Here is a 14334-nt window from a genome sequence, read left to right as displayed (position 1 = left end):
TGAAGTGGCTCAGTCACCCCTGGTAACAACCATGCACCCCCAGTTCTTACATCACCGTCCCCATTAAGCTTCAACGTTACCATAACCTGCTCATACTTGACACACAAATGCTACGTTCATTATGGAATCTTAGATTTTAGAGCAACTTTTCTCACTTCCCCATCCTGCAGACATTTAGATCTTGCTGACTGGTCTGTCATTTAATTACCTGACATTGATTTAAAAATGTCTCTATGTTTAATGGAAGTGGAAGCCTCACATGCCAATTGCTGGTACAAAATGTTTTAGAATAACTTTTTCAGTGGTCCATCATGGAGCTAGATTAGAAACCAAAGAAGGAATATATCTCTCCGGTGGAGTTCTGGTGTCATTAATCTTTAAAGGCTTTCTGAAGGACAAAATAGAGTGAGGTGTTTATCTAATGGCATGCTAACCATTTCCATTACAATACTGACATATTCCACTCAGTTTCCACTCATAACAAAGTACTATCCAGAATAGAGAGACAGTTAAATGTAATACCGGTAGATAAAGAAAACATTTTATAAATGTTTTTCTCAGCTTTTATAATAATTTGTATTGCTTGTATAAATCTCATGTTTGGTCATGTCAATAAATTGCTTATTGCGCAAGTGAATATTTTTATTAACTCTCTGCTAGTCAGCTCTCATTCAGGGGTAGTTGGTTTATTTTTATCATACACAATTTTCACTAAACCATTTAGAGATATGGGTCTTTCTATAAACAATGGGGCTAATGTGTGACATTGAGATAAACATTTCAAAATGGTTTGAAACAAAAATTACAATTATTTTCATGCAGTTCCACATGTGTACCAAGAGGAATAAATGTGAGCATATGCAAATTGGCCTCACCTATACAACAACATATACAGTGACTTGCGAAAGTAATCACCCCCCTTGGCATTTTTCCTATTTTGTTGCCTTACAACCTGGAATTAAAATACATTTTGTGTGGGGGGGGGGGGTTGGTATCATTTGATTTACACAACATGCCTACCACTTTGAAGATGCAAAATATTTTTTATTGTGTAACAAACAAGAAATAAGACAAAAAAAAACAGAAAACTTGAGCGTGCATAACTATCCACCCCCCAATGTCAATACTTTGTAGAGCCACCTTTTACAGCAATTATAGCTGCAAGTCTCTTGGGGTATGTCTCTATAAGCTTGACACATCTAGCCACTGGGATTTTTGCCCATTCTTCAAGGCAAAACTGCTCCAGCTCCTTCAAGTTGGATGGGTTCCGCTGGTCTACAGCAATCTTTAAGTCATACCACAGATTCTCAATAGGATTGAGGTTTGGGCTTTGACTAGGCCATTCCAAGACATTTAAATGTTTACCCTTAAGCCACTAGAGTGTTGCTTTAGCAGTATGCTTTGGGTCATTGTCCTGCTGGAAGGTGAACCTCCGGCCCAGTCTCAAATCTCTGGAAGACAAACAGGTTTCCCTCATGAATTTCCCTGTATCTAGCGCCAGCCATTATTCCTTCAATTCTGACCAGTTTCCCAATCCCTGCCAATGAAAAACATCCCCACAGCATGACACTGCCACCACCATGCTTCACTGGTATTCTCAGGGTAATGAGAGGTGTTAGGTTTGCGCCAGACATAGCGTTTTCCTTGATGGCCAAAAAGCTACATTTTTGTCTCATCTGACCAGAGTACCTTCTTCCATATGTTTGGGGAGTCTCCTACATGCCTTTTGGCAAACACCAAAAGTGTTTGCTTATTCTTTTCTTTAAGCAGTGGCTTTTTTTCTGGCCTCTCTTCCGTAAAGCCCAGCTCCGTGGAGTGATTTATTTGCCTGTCATCCAGGCAAAGGGTTACTTTGAAGAATCTAAAATACATTGTGATTTGTTTAACACTTTATTGGTTACTACATGATTCCATATGTGTTACAGGGTTCAAGTTCAATGTCTAATTTAACTGATGAATGCTTAATATACTGTATGCTATAAGAACAACTTACACTGCCATCAATGCAATGACAAAGAAAATGTGTTTTATGTCACATGATTTTGGACAAATCCGCCAAGACACCAACCATGATAAAGGGTTAAACAGGTTTTAAATCAACTTGTGAATTTCATTGAATATAGCTATGAACTCCCCCCTTATGTCATAATGTAATGACATGAAACAAATTGTCAGATTCAATTACTTATCAACAGCTGTAACAAGTTGTCCAGTGTAGGGAATCTTCACTGATACCCTAGTTTATAGAAAGACCCATATACTGTAACTCAGTTTATATGCTTGATGGGACATTGAGTTTATTTTATTCAGATCTAATAGAATCACACGAGCCTATAAAGTTTTATTTCTGTTTTTATTATACCCCCTTTTTCTCACAATTTCAATTATGATCTTGTCTCATCACTGCAACTTCCAAAGGGGCTCGGCGAAGGTTGAGTCAAGCGTGCTCCAAAACATTACCCGCCAAACCATGCTCCTTAACCCGGAAGCCAGCTGGACTAATGTGTCAGAGGAAAAACTGTTCAACTGACGAATGAAGTCTGAGCCTTTACCCGCCCGGCCCACCACAAGGAGTCGCTTGAGGGCAATAAAGCCCCCCCGGCCAAACCCTCCCCTAACCCGGACGACGCTGGGCCAATTGTGGACCGCCCTATAAGACTCCCGGTCATGGCTGGTTGTGACATAGCATGGGATCGAACACAGGTCTGTAGTGATGCCTCAAGCACTGCAATACAGTGCCTTAGAACGCTGCGCCACTCGGGAGGCCCTTCTTTGTCTTATTATCTGTGTCTCATTTCAAAGTTATGCCAAATGCACATGCTGGTGGATTTATGGTTGTTTTCTTTGCTGTGCTTTTCAGTAGGTAACTGAAAATCTTTTCAGTAACTTAACAGGGGACAGGCCCGTTATGATATCAGGGTCTTTGTTATTTGCCCTCATTATCATATAAAGGACATTGTGTTGCATATTATTCCCCCGATGTTCTATCTGTGTTCAGCTTTTGTCTATCATTAACCAAACCTTTCATCTGGAAAGTCATATGATGCTACCACCTTTTGACTGTTTTGTTGCTAATATGACTCAGAGTCAAATGGATCTTGTGTCAATAGAGATGCCTCATCATGGGACCAAACATCATCATTGATGTCCATTGATGTAACAATCATCCTCCTGGATTATTAAAACTTTATTAAAACTTAATACCTTAATTCAATTTAAAACCAACCAGTTATCATAGGCTACCTATGGTACACTACAGACCAACCTGACAGTGCTATTCTAAGCTAATAGACTTGTGTGTGATAGAATGTTGCTCCATGAAGCCTTCTGTTACAGGAGCTTGCACAAAGGCAACCCCCACTGAGCCAGCAAGCCTCTCTGACCCTGCTCTGAAACAATATCTCTCACTCACCGGCACTTAAAGATCAATATCACTGTGTGTGTGTGTGAGCGTGTGTGTGAGTGAGAGAGCGAGCGAGCGAGAGGGGGGAAGAGAGAGATACTTCTAAAGGTATTTCCTCTTTGCTCCTCTTGTCTGTTTTTGGAACACTGCAGTTGTTCTGGAGCAGGTGGGAATGACATTGGGAATATTCACAGACATTCACACAAACATGCAGTTTCCATACAAGTGTGCACATACGGATTGCCTAAACCACACACACACACACACACACACACACACACACACACACACACACACACACACACACACAACATAACCCCACTCACAGTATTATTATGACAGACAAGTGGGGCGGGGCTGAGTGGAGAGAATGTTGGAGGGGAGGAGATTTGAAGAGAGTCTTGAGAGAGAGACAGAGAGAGGGGTAGACCGAGAGAGAAGCCTGGAGCATGCACAGAAATGTGTAGGCTTGTTTATGTACTGAGACTGTCTCCACTTACTCTGACAACCAGGAGAGTAATAGATGAAGAGAGCCAAAGAGACTGATAGAGAGATATTATTAGTGAAGGACAGAGACAAATAGAAAACGAAACATAGAGATAAAGAAAGAGAGACAGAAAGATAGGAGGGAGCAATAGAAACACAGGCATTATGCTGCGGTGGGTTCTTATTGCCCTGTTTCGCTTCATCAGGGGAGCAGGACGGCAGGTGTTCCCGCCAGTGGAGGAGAGAGGGGCGTACTCAAACTCCGTACAGGTAAGACTCTGCTCTCCTTATCTGTCCTCTTCCAGCACATACAGTACTAACCAGTGTCCCAGCCTCACACCGTCTGTCTCCTGCCACAAGTATCTGTACTCCACAAACTTAAGGACTGGCTTCTGTCAGTCTCTGTGAGATATGATCAGTAACCATAGTGACAGCTGTCAGTCAAGAGCAGTGTGCGGGTTTCTTCTTTTTTATAATGTTTCAACTAACATCTGTTGCATGCAATAGTGAGTAAATCTATGTGAGAGAGAGAGAGGATTCCCACCAGCTCAGAGTTGGAAGTGTTTATAATTTTCATGCTCAGCTGATTGGTAGAGGCCTCTGGTATGGCTGTGCTGTTTAGACTTGTCAAATGCAGGTGGACTTTCCGATTTGACCAAATGGTTCATGTTTTACTGGTGGCAATGTGGAGTGTTTGTGTATCTGTGTGTTAGAGGGAGGTTAGCCACCTGTTAGCCCCCCCCCCCCTAAAATTCTACACATTTTGCCATCGGGTAAAGAACCATTTTTATAGCTAATCTCATGCTATTCTACATATTTTGCAATGATTCTAAAAGAGTTGTGCATTTTTAAGCTAATTTCCTGCAATTCTACACATATTGCCATGGGGCAGAGAGGAACACGTGCAGTTTTATAGCTAATGCCATGCTATTCTACACATTTTGCAATGAGGCAGATAATTGAGCATTTCTTTAGCTATTTTCCTGCTATTCTACACGTTGCCATGATGCTGAGAGAACATTTTGCAGTGTTACAGCAATTGTTATTATATTTTTACGACTGTTCGGGGAGGGGGCCTACCATAGAAGTCTTATTCAAATACTAGAGGGGCTATGTCATGAACCCTCAAAGTTCCAGAATGGGGTGAACATGGCAGCCATATTGGTCAGGGAGAAATCCAACCCAGTCTAATTGGAATAAATGGCAGTAGAGGCATAATCCGGATTTGATTTATGCAGGAAAGTAAAACAAAGACCATAAATGTACACATTTTTGTATTCTTGGAAAGCTGAGAGTTATTATATGATACAATATCAGTACTTATCTACGTCCAATCAACTACTGATTCTAGAAAACTTAATGGAATCATTCCTCTAAAACTGGCTGGCTACCTAGCTAACAAACGTACAGTGCAGATAAATTCTTCAAATTCATTATTTTACACAATATCTTATCACAGCACTGGCAAACCATGGTTGAACAACTCCCTGACCAAAATGGCTGGCCTTTATCCCATCATAAGAAGTTTCATGGCCATTCTAGTACTCTAATTCCATGGGGGCGACCTCCAGGGGGCCCTCAACCCCAAATGTACAGTACCAATCAAAAGTTTGGACACACCTAATCATTCCAGGGGTTTTCTTTATGTTCTACATTGTAGAATAATAGTGAAGACATCAAAACTATGAAATAGCACATATGGAATCATGCAGTAACCAAAAAAGTGTTAAACAAATCAAAATATATTTTATATTTGAGATTCTTCAAAGTAGCCACCCTTTGCCTTGATGACAGCTTTGCACACTCTTGGCATTCTCTCAACCAGCTTCACCTGAAATGCTTTTCCAACAGTCTTGAAGGAGTTCCCACATACTCTGGTCCAACTCATCCCAAACCATCTCAATTAGGTTGAGGTCAGGTGATTGTGGAGGCCAGGTCATCTGATGCAAAACCATCATTCTCCTTTTTGGTCAAATAGCCCTTACACAGCCTGGAGGTGTGTTTTGGGTCATTGTCCTGTTGAAAAACAAATGAGTCCCACTAAGCGCAAAACAGATGGGATGGCGTATCGCAGCAGAATGCAGCGGTAGCCATGCTGGTTAAGTGTGCCTTGAATTCGAAATAAATTACTGACAGTGTTACCAGCAAAGCACCTTCACACCATCACACCTCCTCCATGCTTCACGGTGGGAACCACTCTGCGTCTCACAAAGACACGGCGGTTGGAAACAAAAATCTCACATTTGGACTCATCAGACCAATGGACCGATTTCCACCAGTCTAATGTCCATTGCTCGTGTTTCTTGCCCAAGCAAGTCTCCTCTTCTTATTGGTGTCCTTTAGTAGTGGTTTCTTTGCAGCAATTCAACTATGAAGGCCTGATTTACACAGTCTCCTCTGAACAGTGGATGTTGAGATGTCTGTTACTTGAATTCTGTGAAGCATTTATTTGGGCTGCAATCTGAAGTGCAGTTAACTCTAATGAACTTATCCTCTGCAGCAGAGGTAACTCTGGGTTTTCCTTTCCTATGGCAGGCCTCATGAGATCCAGTTTCATCATAGCGCTTCATGGTTTTTGCGACTGCACTTCAAGAAACTTCCAAGTTCTTGAAATGTTCCGTATTGACTGACTTTCATGTCTTAAAGTAACGATGGACTGTCAATTCTCTTTGCTTACTTGAGCTGTTCTTGCCATAATATGGACTTGGTCTTTTACCAAATAGGGGTAACTTCTGTATACCACCCCTTCCTTGTCACAACACAACTGATTGGCTCAAATGCATTAAGAAGGAAAGAAATTCCACAAATTGCCTTTTAACATCGCACACCTGTTAATTGAAATGCATTCCAGGTAACTAAATCATGAAGCTGGTTAAGAGAATGCCAAGTGTGTGCAAAGCTGTCATCAAGGCAAAGGGTGGCTACATTGAAGAATCTCATATATGAAAGGTGTGTTCAAACTTTTGACTGGTACTGTATCTATTTTTATTTATTTTTTAACCCCAAAGCCTATGGGCCCCCCCTGTCTTGCGGGGGATGCTGGGGTGTGTGGTATGCCAGTGCTGTTATTGTAACATTCATTTGAAGTTAACAGTGTAACATTGTGAAGTGTAAATATTGCATATGACTTCCTTCGGCCCTCTGATGCTATTTTAGTTTTAGGAGAATTCACAAGGAACTCTCATCAGACCCTCATACACAGGCTTCAGAGCTGCAGGAGAACAGACCAGATCCAGCTCTTTTACAGCCACAGAAGAGTATTACAAAAAAAAGTTCAATTTTAGTGAACTTTCAGTGTTGGTAATGTTTTTTGAAATTTATTTCAGCTTTTTAAAAACTTGTTTCATGTCATCCTTCTCTCTTTCTGGTACATTTAGTGTAGAAGCTGCCCCTCTTCCATATTGACTGTCTGCGTCGTTAGCCTGGCCCTTATTGCTGTGCTGAGGAAACTTGTTTGGCTAGTGGAGGTTCATAGCTGTCAGATAAGAAAGCAGCATTGGCTCAGTGTTTATGTGTGTCTGCATGGGCGATTGTGTTTATTTTAGCTTTATTCATGGTAAACAGTGGCTGGTTGAAATGCAGCAGTCAGTGTGATGAGGGATATTATTAGTTTTAGTCAGACGGTGATGGTATCCTCAGTCCCTGGGGTCCCACCAGGCAAGGTGAAATCAACACTTAATTATCCATGACTGGCTGACAGGCTGTTATTATGACTTTCCCTACAGGATAGAGCTCATTATCTAGGGAAAGACCATTTGTTTAGCACAGAAGCAAGGATATTAGCATGAGGGCCACTTACACATAAAATATCTATTTGTGATTGAACTGGGTATCAAACCCTGAGAGCAAACATGTACTTACTCATGAAAGGGATTACTGTATATTGATTCTGTTTTGAAGTATCCCAGTAAGTCAACAGAGCAATGGATTCATCTGTTCTCAGACTCATTTCTAGCCTCGCAAGCCTCCCGATCTCACAAGCTTACATGAATGTTCACTGCAGTCTTGTAATTACAAGGCTACCTCATTTGGGCAATTATAATCATAACCTTTCCACCCCACCCTTGTATTACAATCTCTTCACTGGTCTGTCTGTTTTCTTGTTTTGGGAGTGTACACTGTAAAATTAGAAAGACTCACAACACCATCATTGTGTAGTAAAACCATAAAAGGTAGTGCACCTATGGTGAGATCTGCTGTTTTAATGTAAACCTAATGTAAATGTTATGATACACTGAATGTATTTTAAAATAGACTGGAAGTACTCTGAAACACCCAAATTGGTTCTTTAATCTGAATAATTGTGTTTTTAAGTGAGTGTTGGGAAAACACTTTTGGCGTTTCAGCGCATTTAAAAGGCAACATTAAAACATTAAGATTATGTTTTGGCAGACTGTCTCCCATACAATCAAATGGTTTTAAATTGTAAATGGTTTATAGCATAAATATTGATTGAGGATTTTCATTAAATATTTTAAAAGAAGACATTGGGAATTGAATAATTTTGCTAGGGTAGACTTTGGCACTAATTATAGGCTACAGTTGCCAGGCCCATTGTGAGATTATAAATAATGTTACAATAAAAATGTTTAGGGCTATGTAAGTTATAGCAGAGGTCACGTGTGTATAGTGGGCCTTCATCAATGGCATTCATGTAAGAAGGTGGATGTGAAACCGGGTCTCCCACCTGTCAACACTGCCTTAGTGCACTCAGCCAGTCTTCAAGACTAAACTGGTGTGCTAAACCACCCTTGTTACACTGAGCACTGTAGCCCGTTCCAGACTTGAGATGTGTAGACTTAACATGGACTCAAGTCATGTCACCTTATCTCAAGTCTGAATAGGGCCTAGAGAGAATATATTTTTGTGAAATTCCACCTTTATTATGGAGTGAAAGTTGGACAGGGAAGGCAAGAAATGTAACCCCTGAATGCTGGGGCAGTAAGATGGCAAATGTATTTGAAATTTTACCCACAAACAGCCACATACCGTATGAGGAACTTGGTCCCCCATATCAGAATACAAATGTTTAGATTACATTTTTCCTTTAAACTTCAACCATTGTGCTGCCATGCTGTTCAGAATTCAACACACTATCACAGCTTATTGTGAAAAATACAAATGATTTATTTCAAATTCATGACAGGCACACAAAAAAGTCCATTGTGTATTTACACAATTTTCTTTCTTCATAACATATTTGTGTACATTATACAAATTCCAATTAGTTGTGGCTAACATTAGCTAAGCTAGCTAGGTGGCTAATGTTAGCTAGGCTAAGGGTTAAGATTTGGGTTAGGGGTGAAAGTTAGGTTTAGGGATTAGGGTTAGTGGTTAAAGTTAGGTAACATGCTACAGTAGCTAAGTAGTTAAAGGGTTAAGGTTAGGGGTTAGGTTAAAGTTTGGTTAAATGGTTAAGGTTAGGGAAAGGGTTAGCTAACACGCTAAGTAGTTGCAAAGTAGATTTTTTAAAAGTAGTTGCAAAGTTGCTAAAGCTGCCCATGATCAGATTCGAACACCCCAACCTTTGGGTTGCTAGACATTCACGTTATGCACTCGACCAACCTCCCTCCTATCTGAAGTAACCTACTATCTGTGATTGAAATGCACTGTATACAAAATCTTATACAGCAAACTGTATATACAATTGTGTACTGCACACAAAATATGTTTTTTTCTTTGTGTACCTGTCACAAATTTCCAATTAGATATGTGTCTATTTCAAAATAATCTGTGATACTGGGTTGTCAGAATTCCCCCAGTCTGAGGGATGGAGGTGAAGAGAGGGCATTCGTTGCAGTTGTGCCCTCTAGCATACTCTACAGATGAGTAAAAAAACAGGCATGTTTGTGGATGCCTCCCCTGTATTCGGGTCCTTCATGAACTCAGACAGGTGAGAGCACACCAAATGCTCACAGGAAGAGGTGAAGCGAGACGTTTTACTCTGCCCAAAATCTGTCCACGAAAATAAGCCCACGAAGTGAGGAATGTTTGTATGGAGGTCAATAAGAGAGTGTTTTGGTCAATTTTTTGGTGGAATGGCTAAGTTGCTACGTGACGCTTATTTGATCGAATATACGTTTTGTAATGGTTAGGTTGTTACAAATGCACTGATATAAGAGGACGCACGTAGCATTTCGTCAACTTACCCCAAAACATCTTTATATCGGAATTGTGCTAGTTGTCATAGATAGAGGACTCATCATTGCTTTAACCCATAACCCTGAATGACATTAAAATGGTGGAAGCCCTGAATGACAAAGTAGTCAACTGGGTGGGGATTCCTATGAGCTGGGAGCAATCAGCCAATGAAGGAATTGACTACTTTAAAATGGAGATAGCCTCAATGGCACAGATATAAAGATGAGTCCTCTATCTCAATTGCCTGTTGTGGATACACATATCTGCCCTCTCATTGACTAGAACGGTCCCACCTGATCTTGCCTCCTCCCGCCTGCCTTCCATCTTCGAGGACATGTTTTTCCATTGTTAGTAGTAACACGACCGTCTTGTCAATATAATAGAAAATCTTCGACGCTCAGATAAAACTGTCCAAAACAATCCAAGTATGTGTCAATGAAAATGTGAGTACAATGTTATCAAATTGAGAAAGGAACCGGTAAAGGAATTCACTCAATAAGAACGTTTGATTGGGGTAGCATTTCAGCCACTAATGCTAATAATACAAGTCAACAAGCCATTTTAATTTGTTGATCAGTTTTCATGATGCTACATGTAGTTGTTAAATGCCATGTCGTTGCTTGCACCTTTTGTGCACTTGTTTTAAATTAAGGCCTGCTTTTTAGTTAATACTGCTGGCTTGTTTGCCTACTAACTTTCTGAGCTGTGTCTATTGTTTGATGTATGTTGGTAAATAACCACTGCCAATTTAGCCTGCTCTAGCATTGGCCTACCATACCACACCATGTTATTGCATCCTACTTTTGACAATTCATATTGTTATCTTGTTGCTATATTTGCATAGCTTAAGCATGTATGCATTTTGCAAATTGCTATTGATATGTTTCATAATTGTAAATTCATATTGTAATTTATTAATATTACAATATTGAGAACCTAATTATGTATTTATGTGCTATCATTATTGTTTGTTATTGTTAGTCATTTATGTCTCCCTGCAGAAAAACATACATACAAGAATCACAGACTAATGCCAACTGAACTGTCAATCATATCATCTAACTCAACTGTACTGTAATTCAAACCATCTGAAAAACTTTCCATGCATGTAACATCATGTGAATATAAAGACTCAGGTCAAACATTAGCATAAAGTGTCACTGGCCACTTTAATAAATGGAACACTAGTCACTTTAATAATGTTTACATATTTTGCATTACTCATCTCATATGTATATACTGTATTCTATTCAACTGCATCTTAGTCTGTGCCGCTCTGACATTGCTCGTCAATATATTTATATATTCTTAATTCAATTCCTTTACTTAGATTTGTGTGTATTGGGTATATGTTTTGAAGGTGTTAGATATGACTTGTTAGATATTACTGCACTGTCAGAGCTAGAAACACAAGCATTTCACTACACCTGCAATAACATCTGCTCAACACGTGTATGTGACCAATACAATTTGATTTGATGGATTGTATTGAGCGATCGTATTGAGCCCTGGGCTGAAGTTTTGTATAAGTGTTACTTCTAGCAGTCATTGCCTGTATTGTATTAAAGAATGTTAATATGATAAATACATCACAGATCTTTGAACTGTCTTACTTTATCAATAAAACATTTTAGACTTGTTAATGGTTTTCATTTGATAATTTGCCAATGAAATATAAAGCATTTGAAGCTTCAAAATTCTAATCTTGAAAAAGTAATTTTGTACTCAGTTATTATTCTGGACAAAATTAGTTTTGTGAAAACAAATTAATACATTTTCTCGTGTCCTTTGAGGATAATAATGAAAATTTTTGACCTTTTGGAATTACTGATGAATTTGTAAATACACCATATAAGATCAGGGAATATACACTAAGAAAAGGGACTCCCATTTACTGTATTTGGAAACTCCAGAAGACAGGATCTAATTCTGTACTAGACAGGATGTGTAACACCACAATAGTGTTTAGAAGCTTTAGAGAGAGGAAACGGCACCAAAAGAGAAGGGATCTAATTCTGCACTAAACAGAACTCAAAACGCCATAGTGTTTTCAACCTTCTCAGTGTTCGTGCTCCCAGTCTCTGACAAGGTGCTGCACATTTTTTGATTATTTGGTGTTACAAAACACCATGTCATGTTTCAGAAGACCTCAGGATGAATGTTTCAGTACACCTTCAATCTGTCCCAATACCCTCACAACCATATGTTTAAATACTCCAGCAAAGTTTGTTTCGTCTCCTTTAAGGTGGTTGATAGCTCATTTGCCACTAGTTTTAGTGTTACGAAGCACTTCATTTTATTAGTGTAGAACTTATATCAGCGACTTCTCTTCTTCCCACTCAGCACTGTAATTGCTGAATATGTCCACAGCATCCTCCCATGAGTCCTCTGACAGTTTCAGTTGGTCTTCTATGCAAACTGACAGACAGACAGGCAGGCAGGCCTGTGTCTGTGCAAGGAATCAAGGCAGCTCAGCTTCAGAGATAGTCAGGGATGTTGTTGACCATAGAGCCCCATGATGTCTCTGCCCATTAGTGATGCCACAGTGGACTCTTAACTCTGATGCGTAACTGTCTCTACACAGCACTTGTCAGTGGGGTGCCTTTCTATGTGGGTGATGCTCAGCTCTAACTAAGATCCTCCAGAGCCTTGTTTGCTGATGGAGACAGGCCTGCTGGGAGGCTGGTGTTGGCATTTGAGCTGCTCGTCAAAGCACAGTTGGGGTGAGGACAGCGCTCAGTATTTTTAACTGTCACTGTCAGTTCTCTGACGTACTGTGTGCGCATGCAATGGGGTAAAGATAGGGAAGGTATTTCTGGGTCACAACTAGCATGCTGCTAATCAATATGGACCCATTCACATCAGCAACTATCTGTCAGATCCCTGGTCTTTACCCTCAAACCCTTCTGCTGTTTACAGACACCAGCAAACAGTGTTTTTCTGACTACAGTGGAGGCTAGAGGCACTCTAATGTCCTGTCTCACTGTGTACATCTCTCTTCTGTCTTCCCATTAAGCCCTCTACAACTTTGTTTATAGAAATTCAGACTTCCCTGTTAAGATAAAGTTCCTAAATCTGCATTGCTGGAGCACTGATATTTACAGTATACAGTACCAGTCAAAGGTTTGGATAAAACAAATCATTCCAGGGTTTTTCATTATTTTTACTATTTTCTACATTGTAGAATAATAGTGAAGACATCAAAACTATGAACTAACACATATGGAATCATGTAGTAACCAAAAAAAGTGTTAAACAAATCAAAATATGCTTTATATTTCAGATTCTTCAAAGTAGCCACCTTTTGCCTTGACAGCCTTGCACACATTTGGCACACTCTTCTCTCAACCAGCTTCACGAGGTAGTCACCTGGAATGCATTTCAATTAACAGGTGTGCCTTGTTAAAAGGTAATTTGTGGAATTTCTTTACTTATTAATGTGTTTGAGCCAATCACTTTTGTTGTGATAAGGAAGGGGTGGTATACAGAAGATAGCCCTATTTGGTAAAAGACCAAGTCCATATATTGGAAAAAACAGCTCAAATAAGCAAAGAGAAACGACAATCCATCATTACTTTAAGACATGAAGGTCAATCAATCCGGAAAATGTCAAGAACATTTAAAGTTTCTTCAAGTGCAGTCGCAAAAAACATCAATCGCTATGATGAAACTGGCTCTCATGATGACCACCACAGGAGAGGAAGACCCAGAGTTACCTCTGCTGTAGAGGATAAGTTCATTTGAGTCAACTGCACCTCAGACTGCAGCCCAAATAAATGCTTCACAGAGTTCAAGTAACAGACACATCTCAACATCAACTGTTCAGAGGAGACTGAGTGAATTAAGCCTTCATGGTCGAATTGCTGCAAAGAAACCACTACTAAAGTACACCAATAAGGAGAAAAGACTTGCTGGGGCCAAGAAACACGAGCAATGAACATTAGACTGGTGGAAATCTGTCCTTTGGTCTGAGGAGTCCAAACTTGAGATTTTTGTTTCCAACCACCTTGTCTTTGTGAGACACGGAGTAGGTGAATGGATGTTCTCTGCAGGTGTGGTTCCCACTGTAAAGAATGGAGGAGGTGTGATGGTGTGGGGGTGCTTTGCTGGTGACACTGTCTGTGATTTATTTAGAATTCAAGGCACACTTAACCAGCATGGCTACCACAGCATTCTGCAGCAATACGCCATCCCATCTGTTTTGGCTTAGTGGGACTATCATTTGTTTTTCAACAGGACAATGACCCAACACACCTCCAGGCTGTGTAAGGGCTATTTGACCAAGAAGGAGAGTAATGGAGTGT

General features: G+C 40.0%; 1 protein-coding gene across 1 annotated transcript in view; it reads left to right on the top strand.

Annotated features, from left to right (window-relative positions):
• The first annotated feature begins 3802 nt into the window (after positions 1-3802).
• Positions 3803-14334, top strand: part of LOC106603240 (cGMP-dependent 3',5'-cyclic phosphodiesterase) — a 49974-nt gene continuing 39442 nt past the window's right edge. Inside the window, exon 1 of the mRNA XM_045717061.1 lies at positions 3803-4159. Within this exon, the coding sequence (XP_045573017.1) occupies positions 4055-4159 (105 nt within the window). The 5' untranslated portion in view covers positions 3803-4054. The remainder of the gene's footprint in view (positions 4160-14334) is intronic.

Source organism: Salmo salar, chromosome ssa04, assembly GCF_905237065.1.
Source record: "Salmo salar chromosome ssa04, Ssal_v3.1, whole genome shotgun sequence".
In the NCBI taxonomy this organism is placed as follows: Eukaryota; Metazoa; Chordata; class Actinopteri; order Salmoniformes; family Salmonidae; genus Salmo; species Salmo salar.
The sequence above is the reverse complement of the archived record's forward strand: the minus strand, read 5'-3'. Positions and strand labels throughout refer to the sequence as shown.